General features: G+C 36.9%; 1 protein-coding gene across 2 annotated transcripts in view; it reads right to left on the reverse strand.

Moving 5' to 3' along the window:
- Window positions 1-23,663, reverse strand: part of TRIP11 (thyroid hormone receptor interactor 11) — a 70,280-nt gene that overhangs the window by 9,935 nt on the left and 36,682 nt on the right. For both annotated transcript variants that reach the window (XM_007987627.3, XM_007987625.3), the window contains exons 12-17: window positions 23,419-23,559; window positions 22,700-22,893; window positions 18,532-18,695; window positions 17,008-17,111; window positions 12,582-12,681; window positions 407-488 (exon numbers count right to left, since the gene is read on the reverse strand). In XM_007987627.3, the coding sequence (XP_007985818.3) occupies window positions 407-488; window positions 12,582-12,681; window positions 17,008-17,111; window positions 18,532-18,695; window positions 22,700-22,893; window positions 23,419-23,559 (785 nt within the window). The remainder of the gene's footprint in view (window positions 1-406; window positions 489-12,581; window positions 12,682-17,007; window positions 17,112-18,531; window positions 18,696-22,699; window positions 22,894-23,418; window positions 23,560-23,663) is intronic.

Consider the following 23,663-nt stretch of genomic DNA (forward strand, 5'->3'; position numbering starts at 1 on the left):
TTTAAAAATATTAAAGGAGCTACTGTTACATAGATACCGAGGTTTCAGATCTAATACATTTGAGCAAGACTACATTCATTTAAGGACAGTAAAAGAAGCAACAAAGAATGGTAAACGTAAATTTTTAATTTTCTAAGTACTTCTTACTGAGGTGATATTTTAGCTCTTCCATATGGTTTTAAGAAAATAAAATGCGTTGGAAAAAAATCTACATTAAAAATAAAAGAAGGTAAGTGATTCTGCTGACTTCTCATTAAAGCTGCATCCTTCCTCACTACAGAGTAAGGGGAAAAAAGGCTTTTGAAAAATTTAATCACATATAAACATCTATATTTAGAAGTTTTTTTTTTTTAACCATAAAAGCAATTTCCACAAAATATACAAACATTAAAAGGAAAAAGCATACTTGTCCACTTTTCCTTCTGAGCTGTTTGCTAAGTTCATCAATTTCTTTTGTACATCATCCAGCATTTCTTGTCGGAGCTCATCTGTTGTAAAATATGTGAAAAAAGATAGCCATTAACTGATTAAAATAGTCTGGATGACTATATAATGAGATTTATGAGATCTTTATTATAACCTCTGAATATATACACTTATTCTAATTGGGAATATTCAATAACTTCCATTTCTTCTTTGGTTCAGGGAACCAGGCTCTCATATAGAAATCCTCTAGAAGCCAGAGTGCATTAATTCACATGGTTTACTCCCAAGAAAGTAATCAACTCTGTAATACAACACTGAAAAACCAAGAAAGGTTTTCATCCTCTTTAAAAACTTAATAGCAAAGAAGAGATTTTCATCACTGCCTCCTTGCATGAAACATTTCCAGAGCCACTCTTATTTAATGGGAGGAAGTGGAAAGGACAATTTAATATTTTCCTTTTTCTATTTTCCTGGCCAGACTGTTTTTGGTGAGCTGACTAAGAAGTGCATCTAACACAACTAAGACCATGGCTCAAGATGCAGCAGATAGGACAAACCATTCTGGGGGTAAGGAAATTGCAAAATATAATAATCGGCTCTAATATACAAATCAAGATACAATAGCTCACGACTGACTTAGAAAGATGCCCGGACTATTTTATTTTAAAATTATTCTTTTAAAAGGAAGCAAAATCCATAAAATCTTGCTGGAATAGCTGGAATTTAAGCAGTATTAAAGGCAAAGTCTAGAACTACAACAGGAGATACCCTGTTCCTAAATTCAGCCACGCCACAGGGCAAGGATTTCTGGACTAAGGAACTCTCCATCAAACACGGAGTTTACAGCTGTTATGCCAGAAATGAATAGTTTGAGCTGAAAGAGATGCTCACTAATTTTAAGCTAGATTATCAGTTTTTGTTCTGAAAGAAATGAAGAGGAGAGCTCTATCTAGAAACATTCACATCCAAATGCTAGACTCTGCCACAAACCTTTTTCTTTGAATTATGCTATATTTTCCTAGTAGTAGCTGGATACAAGTTCCTTTACTAGATATGACTTACAAACATTTTTTTCCCCATTCTGTGAGTTGTCATCTCACTTTCTTGATATCTTTTGAAGCATAAAAGTTTTCCATTTTTATGAAGTCCAATGTAGTTTTTCTTTTGTTGCTTGTGCTTTTGGCGTCATATCTAAGAAACTATACCTATGTTTTAAGCGTTTTATAGTTTTAATTCTAAAATTTAGGCCTACTCTCCATTTTGAGTTAATCTTTGTGCATGGTGTGAGGTAGGGGTCCAACTTCATTCTTTTGCACATGGATATCCACTTGTTCCAGCATTATATGATGAAGAAACTATTCTTCTGGCACCCTTGTTGGAAATCAATTGATCATAAATGTATGGTATATTTCTAGACTCTAAATTCCCACTGTAAGAATTCTGCAAATGTTTTGTCATTTTTTTTTCTTTTTTTCCTGCCTGGAAAGCTCTTTTCCATCAGGACTGCCTATTAACTCCTATTCACCTTTCATGTCTCTGTTTCCAACTCACTTTCTTAAAGAATTTTCCTCTGAGCCTTACAGATGAGGCCAGGTATGCTTTATGTTTTCATTCTGCTCTGTACAATGCTTCTGTACAATGCCAAAAATTTCGATTTGTGGTACTAAATTCATATATAAAATATCTTGTTTAACTGTACAACGGCTTGTGGTTTTCCTAAATTGCAGAAATCTAACTTGCAAAATGTCATTCATATAATAGACCAATTTTACCAAAACAGAGATGGTTGCCATAACCATATTATAAAAGCAAGGTCTGTATTTGGAAAATCTACTACAAACTTTTCCTTTCCTGTCTTTCCAGTAAGGAATTTAAACTTGGATGAGAGAGGGAGAGAGAGAAGGGGAGAGAGAGGGCGAAAAGGTGGGGGTGGACAGGACTGTTATTAAAGTCTGAGTCAGTAAAAGACACTTTAGATTCCTAATGTGCACATGTATACTACTAGCACATGGTGTTATCTGGGCCTTTTCTAGTACTACATTCTGAATATAAATAGAACTCAGCAAATAAGTCAACCTCTTGTTACTGTTTTGACTTAACTGTCCCACTCACAAACTAAAGTAAGAGCCAGTAAAGATGGGCATGGTCTTCTCCTTCCTCATCCATTCCTCCCCAAGGCTACAGAAAGATAGCACAGAAACAGAGGTCAAACTTAGCTACCCTACCCCCAATCCCCACCTTTCTTTTCTCTAAGATTTCCCTTCTCCCACCTACTTTCCTCTAAAATTAATAATTTGTATATTGATTACATGTCTATATAATAATTTGGTTATATTGGGTTATATATAAAATATATGTGTGTGTATATATATTTGAGACAGGGTCTCGCTCTGTTGCCCAGGCTGTGGCATGATTACAGCTCACTGCAGCCTCAAACTCCTGGGGTCAAGCCATGCTCCTGTCTCAACCTCAGGAATAGTTGAGATTACCAGCGTGCACCACCACAACCAGCTAATTTCTGACTTTTTGTAGAGATGGGGTCTCATGATGTTGCCTAGGCTGGTCTCAAACTTCCGCATTCAAGTAATTCTCCTGCCATAGTCTTCCAAAATGTTGGGATTACAAGTGTGAGCCACTGTGCCTGTCCCTATATAAAATATATTATCAAACTTAATTTCACCTATAGCTTTTTACTGTTCTAACATGGTCACTAAAAAATTTAAAATTACACATGGCTCACAGTATACTCCTACTGGACAGTACTGCTTTAGAACATAACCAGGATATAACACTACACTATACTGTCTCATATTTAAAAAAGACAGGCTGGGCACAGTGGCTCACGCTTGTAATCCCAGCACTTTGTGAGGCCAAGGTAAGCACACTGCTTGAGCTCAGGAGTTTGAGACCAGCCTGGGCAACATAGCAAAACCCTGTCTCTAGAAGAAATACAAAAATTACCCAGGTGTGGTGGCATGAGCCTGTAATTCCAGCTACTTAGGAGGCCAAGGCAGGAGGACCGCCTGAGCCCAGGAGGCAGAGATTGCAGTGACCTGAGATTGCGCCACTGCACTCCAGCCTAGACAACAGAGCGAGACCCTGTCTCTAAAAATAAATAAATTAATAAATAAAATAAAAAGAGAGAGAAAGTGAAATGACAGACATCTTCAGAGTAAAATTCACAAAGCAGAGCTGAGCCTAATACAAATTTTAGTAAAATAAAGTAGAAAATTTTAACTTTGCTCTATGAAAAACTGATCAAGAAATCAAACTGTTTAAAAGTCCAAATCAAAAATACTTTCTTGATGAAAACTTACTAAGATTGGTATGATTTTTATTAGTCTCTGTATTCAGAAAGGTAGAGTCAAAATATCCTTAAGGTGAAAATGACAGGGTTAAAATTTCCTAAACTCACTATCAGAACACACAGTTTGTCCCTGAGCTACTGTGATGTGGAATACAAAGGGCTGTTAAACTCAAGCAGTAGTTTAAATGTATTCTGATATTTGAGACTGGGGGGAAACTCGGAATTTAAGGAATGGTGCTAAAAGGATGGTATTAACTATGAGGGGTTCGGAAAGGAAAAGAAAGTCAAACACTTACTACAAAGGTCCCCATAGATGCCTCTTTTTCTCCAGGCACCCTTATTTTCCTCCCATCAGAGATTCTGAATATTTCTCTACAAAAACTGAACTCTAATTCAAACCACAATTTTAAATCAGAACTGTATTTATATGGGCAGAGAAAATATGGTTATTCAGAAATGAGTTTTAAGCCAAATAAAATATTTCTGTGAAATAATCTCACATGCCAAAATAATTTTTTGGAAGTTAAAAAAAAAAAAAGGTGGAGGGGCGCACTTTAAAAGTTCAGCAATAAAGCAACTGACATTTAGTCTAGTTTGGAAAAAGAGAAAAAGAGTTACTCTACATCTATGACATAGTAAAACTTGCCATATCAGTCTTTTCTCTGGAACACCTAGACATGGTGCCATGGTCTTCAACATTTGGTTTAAAATAAAATTGAACATAAAATGTAATTGATTGCAACAAATCAGCACATCATAATTTTACATTTCATTTGTAATTAATGACAGTATACTACAATGTTGCCTTCAGAGAACATCTTAAAGTGAATCATACCACATCTTAAAATGAATCACACTGCTTACAAAGTCATTTGGATATTTCATGACTAAGCTCCTGTAGGCAAGATCCAAGTCAGATTTACTGAATAGTCACCTGACTGAGAAAAAAAAGGAACACAGAACTTGAGAGTCAGAAGTGGACATGAATCATGGACCTATCACCAGGGCCAGACTTTGTTGCCTATTTTGTAAAATGAACATGCTTATCTCAAAGGATTTGAGGGAATCAACTGAATGATCAAATGTGACTTTTCTAAATAGTAAAGTGTTATATAAAGCATTAGTACTTATCATCCAATTTCCTAAAATAACTAAAAAGTTCATATTTCAATCTAGCCTGAATCAGTATCACATATACTACTGTTTCATGTCAATATTTTGTGAGGTTTTCCCACCTCCATTTTGCATGTTTGTCATCTTTGAGGCCAAGGAGTCAACAGAAGGAAGAAAAAAATGTTAGAAAGATGATTTCACAAATATATATATATGTAAATAAATAAATTGCATCTGGTGTCTTATCTGCATCTGGATACCTTAAAAATAAATTTAAATATGATACAATATTAAACCTAATAAGGAAATTTAACCTCTTCATTTAACTAAATATAATCAAAGCAAAAGCTAGAAATTAGGTATTTTTTACTACAGAATTTCAAGTTATACAAGATCACTTTTAACATATAAAATTATATATATATATATATATATATTTTTTTTTTTTTTTTTTAAGACAGAGTCTTACTCTGTTGCCCAGGCTGGAGTACAGTGGCGCCCCAGCTCAGTGCAACCTCCACCTCTCAGGTTCAAGCAATTCTCTTGCCTCAGTCTCCCGAGTAGCTGGGATTACAGGTGCCTGCCACCACGCTAATTTTTGTATTTTTAGTAGACATGGGGTTTCTCCATGTTGGCCAGGTTGGTCTTGAACTCCTGACCTCAAGTGACCCACCCACCTCAGCCTCCCAAAGTGCTGGAAGTACAGGTGTGGGCCACCACACCCAGCCCAAATAATATATTTTTAAAAGATACCATACTATTTGCAATTTGAGGTTAAGCTTTATAAGCATCTGCTTTGTCTTTCTTTTCTTTTCTTTTTTTTTTAGACAGAGTCTTGCTCTGTCACCCAGGCTGTAATGCAGTGGCACACCCTCTGCTCACCGCAACCTCTGCCTCCCAGGTTCAAGCGATTCTTGTGCCTCAGCCTGCTGAGTAGCTGGGTAGGCATGTGCCACCATACCTGGCTAATTTTTTTATATTTTTAGTAGAGACAGAGTTTCACCATGTTGGCCAAGTTGGTCTCCAACTCCTGACCTCAAGTGATCCATCTGCCTCAGCCTCCCAAAGTGCTGGGATTACACGCATGGGCCCGCCCAGCCCCGCTTTGTCTTTTAACTCTATTATTTTCAACTGTATCCGACCCAGAATTTGAAGGTCTAGAGTATACGGTAAATGTTTTGTTGTCCCATAATCATAATTGTTCATTGCTGAGTGAAAAGTATCTTTTAAAATTCTAGGCCAGGCCCAGTTGCTCACGCCTGTAATCCTAGCACTTTTGGAAGTCAAGGCAGAAGGATCATTTGAGGCCAGGAGTTCAAGACCAGCCTGAGCAATATCGAGAGACCCTGTCTCTGTCTCTATGAAATAAATAAATAAATAAATAAATAAATAAATAAATAAATAAATAAGACCTTGCCTCTTAAAAATAAAAATAAACTTCTACTTCTTAGCAATGAACTTCTAGGAAAATAATTTTATTAATACAGTATAACTTCATTAATCTGAATTCCACTAGATCAGAATCTGTGATTGGTTGAGGTCTACTGGATTATATATAGACCAAATTTGGATTATTCATCAGAATTACTACGTACACTTGATTTTACATAAATATTTTTAATGTAACCGAATCGAATTTATTTTTCCTCACCATTCTCTTCCCTCAACCCTTCATTATGAATTCAGATAATCTGTACTATATTTCTCCATATTGAAACAGAACTAATTTTTTTTAAAAAGAGTAAATATTATGAGTGGTTATATATTTAATTTTTACCCCTCTGGCATGTGAGACAGAATATATATTTAATTTTAAAAGTGTTACCCACTTTCTTACTTATAGGCGGGAGCCACACATTGGGTACGTATGGACATAAAAATGGGAACAGCAGGCACTGGAGATACCAGAGGGGGAAGAGGGAGAGGGAGAGAAGGGCTGAAAAACAACCTAATGGGTACTATGCTCACTACCTAAGTGACGAGCTCATTTGTACCCCAAACCTCAGTGTCAAGCAGTATACCCACGTAACAAACCTGTACAGATACCCCTGAAGCCACAAGTTGAAATTAACTTTTTTTAAATGGGATATTTCACCAAAAAAATGCAGATTTCCAATTTCAGATCTTCAAAGATCTGAAGACACGGCAACACGGGGCCCACATTCTTGCATGGCAGCAGCTGGGTGGAGCTGAGAATCTGCTGCCTCCATAAGAAACACTCTTCAATTGATTAGTCTCTACCTAGGTTCATGTGCTCTTTTATATTATCATCATAGCCTCAGTTTACAATTTGTGCTTATGATCCATACTAAGAGATTCTTATTTCCACACGGCAACCCACTTCCACCTCCACCTTCTCAGCACTCCACTCCAACACATGCATGTGCACACATACCCACCACCCTTGGTCATTACTAGTCAACTGTATCTTCAGCCAGTTCCTAGATTATGCCAGTTTCACAGGAATTCCTCCCTCTGTCTTGAACACTCTTCCCCAGTTCTCTGTCTTCTTAGCTATACCTATTCATCATTCAAGTAAGTTCAAGTGAGCCCTTCACTAGCCTTTTCTACCCTTCCATGCTACCAACACCAAGTACAAAGGATAGCTCTTTCCTTTCTAAACCATTTGTTGCATGTATTTGACACATGTCATCTTCCCTTCCTGCCTGACTGTAAACCTCCTGAAGGCAGGACCCCTGTCTCCTGTCTTTGTATCTTTAGTGCCTATTGCGGTGCTTAGCATACGGCAAATAAACAATATTTGATAAATAAGTCAAATAATGATTTTCTCTGGGAAAAGAGAATATCTGCAAAGAACAGAACACTGGACAAAAAGAATAAGTTATGTTCTGAATTATATACTCATCCATACATAAATAAGGGCAAGGACACAAAACACATAACTCAAAACATTCTTATTGCTATATCATTTACTTTTCCCTTTAAACTTAGAGGAATTTTTTTTAAACTGCAATTTCTAAAATATAGTTCAGTTGAAAAAGGTTTAATTATTTACCTAATTGACATACACTTTTTTCTTAACTCATAATTTGGCATTGTCTAGTATACCCAGATGTTTATATCATCAAAATAATTTTTTAACCATTTATGGCAATTCAGAAAACTGCATCTGGTACTTCTTATATGTTTCCTCTAAAATCACCACTTCTGCCAAAAACATCTATAAAGAAATCCCTCAAAACGTTTGGGTAACAAAGCGTCTGGGAATGTATTTGGCCTATGTTCAACAGGACATTATATGTTTTCTTGTATAAATCATGTCCTGGAAAACGGAATGTCTTTATTTAAAATAAAAGCTTTACCATCCAGCACCGTAAAGGTAGTTCCATGGAAAACATTTTAAGCTTCTTTTATATCTGTAGTTTTAAAACATGTTTTCATGCTTCATATTACAGTAAGTTTTACTGGGACTCATTTTATACATTCTTCTAGATTTTCTTTTAAAAACCGGTCTAAGGAAATTTTCCATCCTCAACTCACAGGAGACTTTTAAAAGTAGTCATTCAACCTTCTTAAAAAAAAATCAGTTATGCTGCCCTTTCAGATACAGGTATAAACGAGCAGACAGACCAAAAGATCTTCCTGATGTTAGAACTAAATTTGCATTGCTTATGAAAACTCACTTTTCTTTGCACAACATAAAATTCACCACCTTTCTGAATCATAGTTATCAAAATAACAATATCTTGTGCTTTCTATTTCAATTTATCCAATCATTTTCTTTTTCTTTTTTTTTTTTGAGACTGAGTTTCACTCTGTTGCCCAGGCTGCAGTGCAGTGGTGTGATCTCGACTCACTGCAACCTCTACCTCCTGGGTTCAGGCAATTCTTGTGGCTCAGCCTCCCAAGAAGCTGGGACTACAGGCATGAGCCACCATGCCTGGCTAATTTTTGTATTTTTAGTAGAGACGGGGTTTCACCATGTTGGCCAGGCTGGTCTCAAACTCCTGATCTCAGGTGATCCACCCACCTCGGCCTCCCAAAGTGCTGGGATTTACAGGTGTGAGCCACCATGCCCGGCCAAATCATTTTCATTTAAGCAGGAATTTATGTCAAGGATGATGTTAGAGAACAAGAAGGAAAGGAAAATGTCAAATTTGGCCATAAATATAGCAAGATAACACATTTTAATGGTTCAGTCACAGGTGTGTATTTTCTCATCAATAACAATTCCATGGAAATTCTGAACTCTGATCAGCTCAGAGCAGTTAATGAAAACCACTGTCATATGTGCTTCATAGGCCACTGTATTGAGTTTGGATATGGGATGGCATGTGAAGTCTTTGGAACTGTATTGAAGAACACTTTCAGGTAAAATGCTGAAAGAATAATTTTTAAAAGGAAGGATAGCAGTAAATCTTTTACCAGCCAACACTATCTACTAAACTATAGTACTCTTAGGATCGTGGGATTTATTTTCTTCGTTACTTTCCCGGGAAGAGGGATAGACGGGGAGGGAGACAGGGAGAAAGATTTAAACAGTTCCCTACTACTGGTTTATGTCTCTACTCAAGTTCCTTTTCTCCATGGAATGCTGCCTGATCCTTAATGGGATTCTGGAGGAACTAAATGTGCCCTGTCTTATGATCACTGTTGAGCACCACTGTCTTCAATTACTAACCTGCGGGGTATCTACACTATGTGTCATTTCCTTAGCTAAACTCCTTGGAAAAGGGATACTATCTAGTATCTCATACAGCACCTAATGGGAAGCCAAGCAGTTGGTTCTCATTAAATACTTACTGCCTGATAAGCATCTGTCTTCATACTTTTCACACAAGGCCCAAAAATACTCTTAATTCATAACCACAGATGCACATACATACTCTTAAGAAATGACTGAAATTACCAACAGTCTACTGTTTCAATATTGGTGTTATTTGCAACAGCTCTCTTCTTCATGTGTTTGACCAGACTGAATCATCTCATCTCTGGTAGCAATGACATAATCAACCATTTTGAATAAAATACTTTTAAAAGTGAGCTTCCTATTCTTAATATTATTTAAATGCTGAAACTGTGTATCAACTAATCATTAGTCTACAGATGCTTAGAAGTAAAACAATACTTCTTCTTTACAATTCAAGTCTCCATGTACTTTCTTCCAACAAAAGGCAATCTGTCTTTTTCAAAATTGTTTCTCCTGGCAAATACTTTTGCTGTCTGGCCAAGTTTTGTGTTAAAAATAAAGTACAGTATTACAACATCAATCAACATTTAAAGTACTTAATGATCTAGGAGAGAAAATATACAGTGATTCTTTTGAAACAAGTGAGCCAATAAAAGTTTTGTTTATATTATCGAATCAAGAGTGCAGCTTTGAGAAAATAAAATTGCATTTGTATTTAGAGATATAAAAGTGATATTAAAGCACTTAGGTAATACAAGAAAACAGATTGTTAAGAAGAGCTGTAAATGGCAAGAATGACTTAGAGACATAACAGAACCAACTGTCTCTTTACACCCCTTCCTGTCTGTGCAACACTGGCCTCCTGCCTGCCCTTTCAAATACCAGTTATACAAGCATAATCAGAGCTTTCTCTGTAGCTAATACTTATTCCACAAAATAAGTCCAAAGTTCATATACATTTACAATGAATATTAGTATTTTTTATACGAATAGGAACCTAGGCCACCTAAGCCTTATCATCTATAATCAAGAACATCTGAAAATATTCTACTAGTGAGGGCTTAAATGAGCGCCTGAACAAGCACTAAATACAGATTGAGTATCCCTTACCCAAAATGCCTGGAACCAGAAATGTTTCAGTTTTTGGATTTTTCAGACTTTGGAATATCTACATTATAGTACTACCGGCTGAGCATCCCTAATCCAAAAATCCAAAATCCAAAGTGCTCCAATAAGCATTTCTTTTGAGCATCATGTCAGCATTCAAAAAGTTTTAGACTTTGGAGCATTTCAGACTTTGGATTAGGGATGCTCAATCTGTATTTCAAGAACTCTGATAATATTTATTAACTACAATAAATCACAGAATTTTAAATTTACCATCAACTATTGGGAATTACTCAGGTAGGTGTCTAAAAGAGGATGCGGCCTTAGATATTATAATAGCATAACATATAGCACTGAGCTGTCACAAAGCAATAAGCTGATTCACAACACTGCTGTTTCATCTCCATCAGTCTAGCCCAACCCGAAGATTATCAATTCCCAGTGTGTCTCCTCTCAGTTGCCCATATGTCTTCTAGATAATGCTGTAGTTGCACTGGCCTTCAATCTAACTAGACTGTTTTCTAAATAAATACTGCTCTTCGTAAAGGCAACCATTTCAACATTAGGACACAATACAGAAGATGCTACCATATTTTCAGGGGAAATTGGAGATATACAGAACAAAATACAAGTCAGACTATAAATAACCATTTTCCTGACAGAACTACAATAACATGGAAAGACCATGAACTATGGTAATAGGTAAAAAGATCGGAGTTCAAATCTTGCCTCTTTAATCCATAAAATGGAAGTAATACCACCTATTTTAGAGATGCTTATAAGAAGTAAATGATGAGAAGACTAAACACATAAATGTTATGTCAAATGTCCATAATAGACACTCAATGTATAATTGTTTCCTTGCTGCCCATTTCCAGGCCCTCTACTAGATTTAGAGATCCTAGCCTGGCCAATCTTACAAGGTAGAAGACTTTTGGTTGGGCAGTAACTTGCCTCAGACTCAAGTCATTTTGAGGAAAATTCCTTCACATCTGTCTTTTTTTCTTTGTATTCCTAAAAATCTCCCCTCTCCTGTCTCCTACTGGATTTAGGCCAGCTTACTTTGGCTTGTCCTTTGGTGTCCATGCGTCAGTGGTTCCTGCTGGCTTGCCTCCCTAGTGCCTAAGTCACTGCTTCTGTTGTTCACAGTTCCTCTGCTGTACCATCTCCTATTTTTGCTTATTTCTAATTTCATGTTAGGTGGTATTTATTAATTACATGCCTTGTTACTATTGTGCCTAACCTAGATATCTAATGTTGATGCATTTCTAGGCTCCATTATCACCTTTCCAATAACCTTGAATCATTACCTACTAAATGCAGCCCTAGAATAGTTTTGACTTCCTGGTTGCCTCTAAATCAGAGATGAAATGAGGATATGCCATCTTTGTCAGCTGTTGGATTCAACAAAACCCTGTAAGCCACCTGATCATTGAACCAATTAATAATCCTAAGCATAGGACATACCTTAGGGAATGGACAGGGCATATGATACACTTTATAAACATCAAAAAATACATGATGTGCCTGTGGTAAAACACCATCTACAATCATAAAAATCTAGCTATACCCAGACGTTCATTCCACAGAAAGTTACTCTTTTATTTGAGAATTCTGCCTTCCCTAACAGATCAGACGGCTTTAGGTAAGATGCATGTGAACTGATAAAGGGAGAAATCATATCCACAAAAAGTCCAATCAGTCCAATCAACCCCTCTGATGGTCAACAGGGTGACAGTCAACGCAATGGCATTGCCTCAACATCCAGGAAAACTAAATGGACAGCCAGGGCCAACTTAATGACTCTAGTTTCACTAGGACCATACTTAAATTGAAGCAAATCAGTCAGGGAAGATACAAATGGAAGTCACACATCAGTGAAGTTGGTCTCAACTGTGCCAATTTATGACAGAAGACTACATTTGACTTAATATCAGTATTGTAGTGGGGGAAAAATGAAAAGAAAAAAAAACCTACTTTGTTTTTTAAGTTCTTCGATTTGTTCTTCTTTTACATCTAACTGTTCTGTAAGTCTTGATGCTGAATCCAATGCAGCATTTGCTTCATCCAAACGTTCCTGAGAAAGAAAACTTTATTAAAAAGAAGTATGCAAAAATTATTTCACAAACTAGAAGGCTGAGAGACATCTTAGAGTCAACCTTCACATTTCGGCTGGTGAAGCTGCACCTCTATGACCTTGGGCAAATGTATCCAACCAATAAGTATCAAAGGCAGAACTCACATTCTTTTCAATACAATACTGCCTCATGTAGAGGAACTACATAAAAAGAGCAGATACCACTGAAAGACAACACGACAGAAGTTAAAAAAAACCCAACAATATAAACTACAAAAAAACAAAGATACAGAAAGTCCAGAAATACAGCAACAAAAGTTCTTCTCTTTTTAATTTTTGAAAGTCTAATAAAGTGATGCTTGATTATGACTTTGTTACTTTAATTTCCGTGACCACTACTAGCGAATTTGAGCATTACTTTTCATGTTTGTTTACAGAGCAAGCTGGATCTGCCCTTCCGTGAAAACCTCTTAGGATACATTGCCCAAGATTCTACTGAGTTGTATTTCTCCTGTCCATCTGTGAAAGCACCTTGTATAGTAGATATGAAACTTTTTCACCTCTGCTACGCAAATATCGTTACCATATCTGCCATTTTTCTACTGACTCTATGATATCTTTTGTCATGTAAACATTTTAAATACTATATAGTCCAACCTGTTCTACTTTGCTTTTACAGCTTCTTAAGTTTTAGTCTTGGTTAGGATCCTCCTTGCCCTTAGAATGTACGTGCAGTCTTCCAGATTTTACTACAAGATATTTTGTAATAGATTTACATCTTTAACATAGTGTTTCTTAATGGGAGTGACTTTGACATTCCTTGCCCAATAAATGCCATCTATCCCCAGATAATCAGCACCACTCCCCGTTGAGAATCCCTGCTGTAATATAACTAGACTTTACTTTTGTTTATGATGTAAGATGGTGGTCTATTTTTTCTTTCCTTCCTTCCTTATGGACAGCTGGTTTTATTAACATTGTTAATTAGATAAGCTATCCTTTTTCTCATTAAATTAATTTAGGTTTTAGTTTCAAATTCTCAAATATATCCTGGGCTCTATTTCTGGATTCTCCTTAATCCACTAATCTAGTCAATATTGTATCAATTTATGGCTCTATTATGATATCTAGTAGGCAGATCTCTCCTCACTGCATTATTTCTCATAATTTTCTTGGCTATTCTCAAGTGTTCTCCCATGTAAATTTAAGGTCAAGTTTTGCCATCTTCAATCAGTGTGATAGCCTTTTTACTGTGTGTCATCTTGGATAGGCCACAGTCCCCAGTTATTCAATCAAACATAATCTAGATGTTGCTATGAAGGTATTCTGCAAATGTAATCAAAGTCCTTAATCAGTTGAATTTAAGAAAGGCACATTATTCTGGATAATCTGGGTGGGCCTGATTGAAGCAGTTTTAAAGTTCTTAAAAGCCAGGGTTTAGGCTTCCCCCTAAAAGAGAAGAAATTCCTTCTTTGGACCGCAGCTTCCGCCTGTGCCTATGGAGTTCCATCCTGCTTGTGACTTTCCTTTCCTGGCTGCCTGTGGACAACAGCTTTGGCCCATGCCTGTTGAGTTCCAGCCTGCCTTTGATGTGGTCTTCCCATCTTGACTGCCAACCCAACAAATTTCAAACTTGCTTAGCCAGCCCCTACAATCATATAGCAAATTCCTTGGAATGAATTGCATGTGTGTATCCACATACATCACATATATAAATTTGATACATATACATACATACCCTACTGATTATGCTTTTAGAGGATGAACCCTGATTGATTTATAGTGACTGAAATTAAAAATTTTAAATGAAATATTTACTATTCAAAAATCCACAAAACTAAATTTAGTGTGAAGGAAATTTAAACTTTCAAATGATTTTTAACCCCACAGCATTTGTACTTATGAGGTTATTAAAGCTTAAATCTACACTTAGACTTTTTCCAAAATCAGCATTTAGATTTTGTTATTCTTTCTGCCAATAGTTTGGTTTTTATTTCATTAATTACAGCTTTTATTGTTATTAATTCCCTCAGTTTCTTCTCATTTTGTTGTTCTTTTAAATGTATATTACATTTTAAATTTTAAAAAATAAAACTAGTTTTAAAAGAAGATTTGGCTGGGTGCTGTGACACATGCCTATAGTCCCAGCTAGTCAAGAGGCTGAGGCAGGAGGATTGCTTGAGCCCAGAAATGCAAGGCTGTAGTGCACTATTATGATCACACTGGTGAAGAGCCACTGCATTCCAGCCCAACAAACATGGCAAGATTTCATCTCTAATTAAAATAAGAAAAAAATGACAGGCATAGAGGCTCACACATGTAATTCCAACACTTTGTGAGGCCAAGACAGGAGGATTGTTTGAGCCCAGGAGTTTGAGACCACCCTGGGCAACAAAGCAAGACTCTGTCTCTAAGAAAAAAGAGAAGAAGATCTGGACTTCCATTCTAGCAGTTCCACATACTATATACTCTGGATCCACTAGAAACTGCTAAGCATGTTGGATAAAATACATCTTTTTAAATGTGTTAATGAGCTGACAAGAAAGTAAGTATAAATGGTCAATAAACATATTAAAAGATGCTTGACCTCACTGGTAATTAGAGAAGTGCAAATTAAAACCACAGGAAGATAGCCCTTCTGCTATGGCTTGAATGTATCCCCACAAGTTCATGTGCTGGAAGCCTGATTCCCAATATGGCAGTATTGGGAGGTAGGGCCTGATGGGAGGTGTTTGGTTCATGGGGGCACCACCCTCATGAATAGATTAATGTCCTTATTGTGGGAATGGGTTCATAATCAAGGGAGTAGGTTCCTTACAAGAGAAGGAGTTTGGCCCCCTCTTGCTCTCTCGTCTCACCCTCTCTTTGCCATGGGATGATGTAGCAAGGAGGTTTACCAGTTGCTGGCACCTTAATCTTGGATTTCCCAGCTTCCAGAACCTATGAACTACTAAGTTTCTGTTCATTATAAATAATCCAGTCTGTGGTGTTCTATCATATCAGCACAAAATGAACTAAGACACTTCCTATCCATCAGATTGGCAAAAACTTTGAAAGTATGATAATGTCAAGTGTTGACAAGGATATAAAACAAGAACTCATGTGCACTACTAGTGGGAGTAAATTAGCACAACCACTTCAGACAACAATTGACCATCATCTAATAAAGCTGAAGCTGGTCATATATATCCTATAACTCAGCAATTCCAATCAAGATATACATCTAAAAAAACTTCTTGTATCTATAGATCTCTGAAATACCCTTTATTAATAAAATGTGTAAATTATATATTAATGCAATGCATACAGAAGTGAAAATAACGAACCACCTACATACACTAACACATAGTAATATGACTGAATCTCATAAACACTATGGTAAGTTCTTTAAAAAAGCAAGTCTCAGCCGGGCGCAATGGCTCACGCCTGTAATCCCAGCACTTTGAGAGGCCGAGGCGGGTGGATCACGAGGTCAGGAGATCGAGACCATCCTGGCTAACATGGTAAAACCCTATCTCTGCTAAAAATACAAAAACTTAGACGGGTGTGGTGGCAGGCGCCTGCAGTCCCAGCTACTTGGGAGGAGAATGGCATGAACCTAGGAGGCAGAGCTTGAAGTGAGTGGAGATTGCACCACTCCACTCCATTCCAATATGGGCGACAGAGTCAGACTCCGTCTCCAAAAAAAAAGAAAAAAAAAAAGTTTCTCCTAAATCTAAAAGCACATTATTTTGGTGTCCTATCTTTTCATAGGGGTTCATTTTTATTTATTCCTTATATATAATTTTTGTATGTATGAAATGTAGCATGTAATAGAAAAATCTTTTAAAGGATGATGTTATTATATAAAAGAAAAAGATTTAATGGAATTATGTATATTGTTTTAATCCATGTGAAATAGAGTGCTCAGTAAATTTTGTTGAAAAAAGAAAATTACACGCCAGGTGCAGTGGTTCTCGCCTGTAATCCCAGCACTTTGGGAGGCTGAGGTGGTGGGCGGATCACCTGAGGTCAGGAGTTCAAGACCAGCATGACCAACATGGTGAAACCCCCATCTCTATTAAAAATACAAAATTAGCTGGGTATGGTGGTGCATGCCTGTAATCCCAGCTACTTGGGAGGCTGAGGCATTTGCTGTGTCTACTCTAAACTATGACACCTTAGGGAAATCCTGGGTATCCTGTTCACTGTCAGGCTGCAGCAGAGGGATTCAGGGTAGAAAATTTACTAAATGAACAGTTTAGGAGATTATTTCCAAGACAAAGACTCTACAAGTAACTGTTTCATGAATAATAAAACCTACAAGAGAAAACTATTTTGTCCTACCTGTAATGATACCACTTTTCCTTCCAGATTTTCTGCCTTTTTCTTCCATTCAGCTATAAGCTGTTTTTGCTTTTCGAGTTCAGCAGAATACATAGCTTTTTCCTCTAAAGAGAAGAGAAAGTTACATTAGTATTTTGCAATCGTGATAAACTAGAATGTTAAGCCATTTGAAATTTTAATACTGTAACGAAAACAGTCCAAGTGTCTCAAACAGAAAAGAATATACGCTTTAGTGATGATGTTAAGTGGTACTACAGTAATGAGATCACTTTCTTCTGCCTAAACACTACTCCATCTTGTCTATCTTGCAGATTCTTCTCTCCCTTCATAATTCTACTCAAATATTTCCTCTTTGGCAATGCTTTCTCTACAGTCTCAGTTCCACACTGCTTTGTATACATACCCACTCTAATAATTACATTACACTGTAAAGCAGACCTCAAGAATTTGTTTTTTTTTTTTTTGAGATGGAGTCTCGTTCTGTCACCCAGGCTGGAGTGCAGTGGTGTCATCTTGGCTCACTTACTGCAACCTCCGCCTCCCGGGTTCAAGCAATTCTCCCTACCTCAGTGTCCTGAATAGCTGCGATTATAGGCATCTGCCACCATGCCTGGCTAATTTGTGTATTTTTAGTAGAGACGGGGTTTCACCACATTGGCGAGGCTGGTCTTGAACTCCTGACCTCAGGTGATCTGCCCGCCTTTGGCCTCCCAAAGTGCTAGGATTACAGGCATGAGCCACTGTGCTCGACAAAAATTCTTATATCTAAAATTTAAGATTTCAACCCTGAAAAGACACAGAGGTACAAATTTAAAGTTTTGCTTGGGCACAAAACTACAAGTCCCTGTTACTTCCTCATTCTCATATTCCCTAATTATCTCCCCCAACTAGCAGTTAATTTATTGCCAATAATTACTGAATGCACAAATAAACAAATGGATGGATGAATGATCTAAAGTGAGTAAATGTAAGGATAGGAGGTAGAATGTGAAAAGGTATATTTGGTTCTCAGGGTAGAACTGCTCGGGTTACTATTATTGTGTCTCCAAAAAAGTATCTTCCATATGTACTAGAAAATGCAGTTACTTCAAAGCATAGACGAATTGCTATGAACATGTGAATCACTATTTCAAAGAACAGTAATTAATGATGATTATCTGAAGTAGGTTCAACCTCCAGCCCTTACCTTAAAACCTAACTATTCTTTGTATGTATGTATCTCTCTTTCTTTGTATTCTCCTCTTTATTACTTGATCATCTTTCCTTGTATTTCCTCAACTCTCACCTCTCACTGGTAATAGGATACTAAAACAAATTTTTAGTAATTACTAAATAAAGTTTGTTTTCTTGTCTTAATTGTAAAAGGAGTCTAAATTAACTTTTTGATGGCTACTCACCCTTCCCCTCTACCAGTGGGTAACTTTCAGAGATTTCCCCATGCCTTATCTAAAACAGGTCTCAAATCAGGCAAAATTACCAATAACTACACTTTTTCTTCATTGAAAGAGTGACCGTAGAGCTTACCTTGTTGGAAATGCTCTAGTACCATCTGCAGGTTGGCCAGTGACAGAGCATACTGCTTTACTTGTTCCTGAGAGACAGAAAGCTGCAGCGCAGTTTCATCCCTTTGCTTGGAGACTACATTCAATTGTTCTTGCAATGACTCTACCTGCACACTGGCTTGATGGCTTCAAACAAGAAGAATAAAAGTCAAACTACTTCTATCTATTTAGATACTTCAACAAGAAGAAGCCACCTTCCCTACATCTTATTGCTTTATTTTATTTCATTTTTTTGAGACAGTGCCTCGCTCTGTCACCCAGGCTGGAGTGCAGTAGCGCAATCACAGCTCACCGCAACCTCCGCCTCTCATGTTCTAGCGATTCTCCTGCCTCAGCCTCCTGAGCAGCTGGGGTTACAGGTGCCCACCACTGTGCCCCGCTAAATTTTGTATTTTTAGTAGAGATGGGTTTTCACCATGTTGGCCAGGCTGGTCTCAAACTCCTGACCTCAGGTGATCTACCCACCTTGGCCTCCCAAAGTGCTGGGATTACAGGCGTGAGCCACCGTGCCCGGCCTCTTATTGCTTTAAAATCAAGTTAGATTTCAAAGTATTTAGATACTTTAATAAGATGAAACATCCTCCCTACATTTTTTATTATGGTAAAATACACAGAAAATTTACCATTTTAATCAGTTTTAAGTGTACAGTACAGTGGCACTAAGTACTTCCACACTGTTGTACAACCACCAGCACCATCCATCTCCAGAACTTTTCTGACCGCCTCACACTGAAACTCCACACCCATTAAACAGTAACTCCCCTTTCCCTCGAAAACTACCGACCGCCTCACACTGAAACTCCACACCCATTAAATAGTAACTCCCCTTTCCCTCGAAAACTACCGACCGCCTCACACTGAAACTCCACACCCATTAAATAGTAACTCCCCTTTCCCTCGAAAACTACCGACCGTCTCACACTGAAACTCCATACCCATTAAATAGTAACTCCCCTTTCCCTCGAAAACTACCGACCGTCTCACACTGAAACTCCACACCCATTAAATAGTAACTCCCCTTTCCCTCGAAAACTACCATCCTACTATCTACCTCTGCTAATGTGATCTTCTCTACACTTTACTGCGTTACATTCAAGTTCAATTTCAAAGAAACTTGAAGAGTTCTTCTGGTACTTGTTGCCCTGCTTTTGTAAATTCAATCACCCTTCCTGTGAAAGTGACTTTGAACAAATGGCAGTCCTTTTAAAGACTAAGAATTAAGTTAAATAAGGAAAGTCAGCAAAATAAAAATGTAGGCCAGGTGAGGTGGCTCTCATGTAATCCCAGCCCTTTGGGAGGCCAAGGCAAAAGGACTGCTTGAGCCCAGGAGTTTGAGGCTTCACTGAACTATGATCACACCACTGTACTCTAGCCTGGGCGACAGAGTGAGATCCTGTCTCTAAAAAATACAAATAAAAGAAAAATGTACAAATGAATAGCCTGTTAAATATATTTGAAAATATATTATGAAAAATAAATTTGTACTTCCAGGCTAAAACTCTAAAACTCATGAAATGTTTTGTAAGGAACCCTGGAAGTCATTGTGTCTAGCTCCCGATTTAATACAAAATGGATTCTATGACACTCCCTTGCCTTTGATCCCTTTGCATTCACGGTGAACTCACAACTTTCCAAAGGCTATCCCACTGATGAAATGCTCTGAATATTAGTTATCTTTTATTATCATCTTTCTTTCTGCCTATATTAAACACAACCTCTATCTCTGACTCCAGAGATTCCTAAGAAGTAGATACAGATATAGCACCTATCTAGGCTTATGTCACTGGTGTACTTCCTTAATGTATAATGATTACATTCAAAATACTGCAATAGTCTCCCAGGGGTTTTAATTTCTGTTTAAATTTTTATTCAAGAGCAGCCCATTAAAGATCATTAGGATCAACTCATTTTGAAGAGACTTTACCCATTAGCACCCTCTTGTGGAAAGAGTGTAAGCTCGTCATCAGAAGGTCTAAACTCAGCTCCCAAATACCTCTGGACCTTATTCTACTTTGCTGGTTAGCAGTCACTCAAAGGGTGACTGTAGGAATGAAAGGGGGATGAGTTATGATGGCACTCTAAAAGTTAACAAATACCAGGTGTTACTACTGTTAAGTAAGGGCTCACACCACCGTAATCCAGTTTGTACATCTGAGTTACTCATACAACAAGTATTTACTGAATAGCTATTAAACTCTGTGTAATATATGCTATGCGATAGGTAGAAAATGAATGGGCCCATTCCTACCTCCCAGTGACTTTACATTTCATTGGGTGGGAAACAGTATAGGATATGTCAACAATTACCTGTACCTTAAATTAAAATATAAGTGCCCTCAAACTACAAGACTCAAACTAAGTATTATGCAAGTTTAAAGGAAAAACATCACACCCGGAAGGTTTGTTTTTGGATATGACAAGTGGGGTGCTAAATAAAGCATCTTTTAGGAAGAAATGGAATTGAAGAATAGGCACGATTCACAGAACAACTTGCTGGGGATCAGGTTCACTATTCAGGCAGAAGAAGGCATATGAAAAGAAAAACCAGAAGAAAAAGAAATTGGAAAACAGTGGCTCTATCTGAGAAAGTGAGTAAAACAGTTTGGCTGGATGTAGCTGACAATGTGAAAAAAGGCTAAGGTGGTAGGATCCTGGGACCATCCTTGAGTCAAGACCAGTTTTTGAAAAAAGGAGTAACAAGATCACAGCTCTAATATAAGGAAGGTTATTCTGGAAGTTATTATGAAAAATAAACGAAAAGTGCAGAGACTAGAAACTATTTTAATTAAGAGAAAATAAGGGCTTGAAAAGTGCAAAAAAAGAGTGAGAATATAGAACGTTATAGCGTTTCTGCCAAAGTGAAACATACAGCCAAACGATCACTCACTGTTTTAATCCCCGTTTTAAACAAGTTTTTCAGCTGAGTCTGAAGGTATAATAATACACTCTGCAAAGGTGGGGTAGGGGTTAATTCTCAGGAATATTGACATTATTGGCCTATAATCTCTTTGCAGACAGATAGAAACTATTATCTCATTTTATCTCCCTGTGGGTCATAAATAGCAAAAAGATAAATAAAAAGATGCATATACAACAAATAGGAATACAAATGGACACAATTTTTTGTAAAATAATTTGGCAGTATAATCTCAGAAGTTTTAAAATGCTTCTTGATCTAGAAGTGCCATTTCTCAAAACTTAACACTAAGGATATAATCTGTCATCAACAAAAAATTCATGTCTTGGGATATGACAATACACAGTGATTTTGAAAAGCTGTAACGTAATAAATGACTGGGTTAATCATGGCAAATCCAAATAATGGCATATTATGTAGCCATAAAATAGTGCAAACATACATGGCTTAACATGTACTGACATTCATATTATTGATAGAAACAGGTTACAAAACAGTATATTATAATCTCAGTTTTGCTTTAAAAAGGGTTTATAATATATACACACAGACATGAAAGTATAAAAAGGCACACAAAAAGATTATCTCTGGGCATTTGGGGCTTTGTGTGATTTGTGTGATTTTTCTAAACATGAAAAATATAACCTTTTTATAACTTAAAAAAAAAAAAACAGGAAAAAAATTTTATTGAGAGAAATAAAAATCTAAAGTATATAAACAGGGACCAGGTCACTCAAGAGTGCTAATAAACCCAGTTAATTCTTCATACTGACCTTGGTCTCTACTTTACTACTTCCTTTACTCTCTTCCTTCTAACATCCACACCCTGTTCAACTTTAAATCATTCGATGAAAAATAAAACCACATAAATAGTTATTTGGGAGTTGGACAGAGCCAATTAAAATCAGTCAGAATTTCAAACTATACTCCTAAAATGGTATGGTAAGAGGCAATGATCTAGGGTGACGGACAAGACACAGAGAGTTTGAACGCCAGATCTGCTTAAGAGTCACAGACTCAAGTGTGAAACCCCCACACACTGTTTGTGCCTACCTTGGGCAGGTTATTAAATCTCTTTACCTACAGTTTCTTCATCCATAATATACAGATAATGAATTTTGCAAGAATGAGCTAACATACAAAAAATACTTACTGAGTCTGATATTTAAGAAGTGTTCAATTAAAGTTAATGCAAAAAAAATGAAACAATTACCTTGCATTTTCCATCGCATTAGAGGATGAAACTAGCTTTTCCTCCAATACTGTGACTTTCTTTCTTAGTTTAGCCTCTCTATCTTCTGCAGCCAAAGCTTCACGGGTATAAGAATCTTCTGATTCTAAAAGATGATTACGCAATCTCTCTAGCTCCTGGTTTGACCGAAATTCTTTGTCACGTAAACGTTGAACCTGCAGAGAACATTATTTTTCTTCTACAAAATGTTCCCTTACCCCACTACAAACCATTGTCATCAAATATTTTTCCCATTATTGAAGTGTATTAATTACATACCAATTTCTCATACTGCAAAGTGTATTTATGCTAGGAAAAAAATATCTCGAAATCATCTTGAATATGCATCTGGAAGCTTTACTTCGCAAATTTTAATTCCCTGTGGCTATAATGGAAAATGGAATTATAAAATTCATTCTGTATAAAGTACTCTTTGTGACAGGCCACTTTTTCAGCAAATCTCATTTTTTTCATACTGTATGGGTGGGCAATTTTTCTTATATCCGAGATATGCCATGGTTTTCACTTTTGAAGACTGAAATAAAATGCACCATGGGAGATTAAAATTTTACTACTGCACAGCCGAGGAAGACTAAGAAAAATCACCTAAGAGAGAAATTCATTTTCATTGGTCATCTTTCCAGTTCTCTTAATAGTTATTAAACTTGTTGATTCATAATTCCTTTAAAGTGAAAGTATACCTCATTCTGTAGGGCAGTATTTTCCATTTGTTTTTGTTTCAGGGCCAACATGACTTGGTCTCTCTCCTGTTGAAACACAACTGTCTTCTCCTGCATTGATTTAACTGCGTTTAAAAGCTGATTTAACTCTCCAGCCTTGCCCTTTTGGAAAGAAAAAATTTTAGCTTTAAAAAAAAACACACACACACATCTTAAAAGAGACATTTTCTTCATTAAATTATTAATTCATTTAATTTTTAAATCGG

This window comes from Chlorocebus sabaeus, chromosome 24 (assembly GCF_047675955.1).
Source record: "Chlorocebus sabaeus isolate Y175 chromosome 24, mChlSab1.0.hap1, whole genome shotgun sequence".
Lineage (NCBI taxonomy): Eukaryota > Metazoa > Chordata > Mammalia > Primates > Cercopithecidae > Chlorocebus > Chlorocebus sabaeus.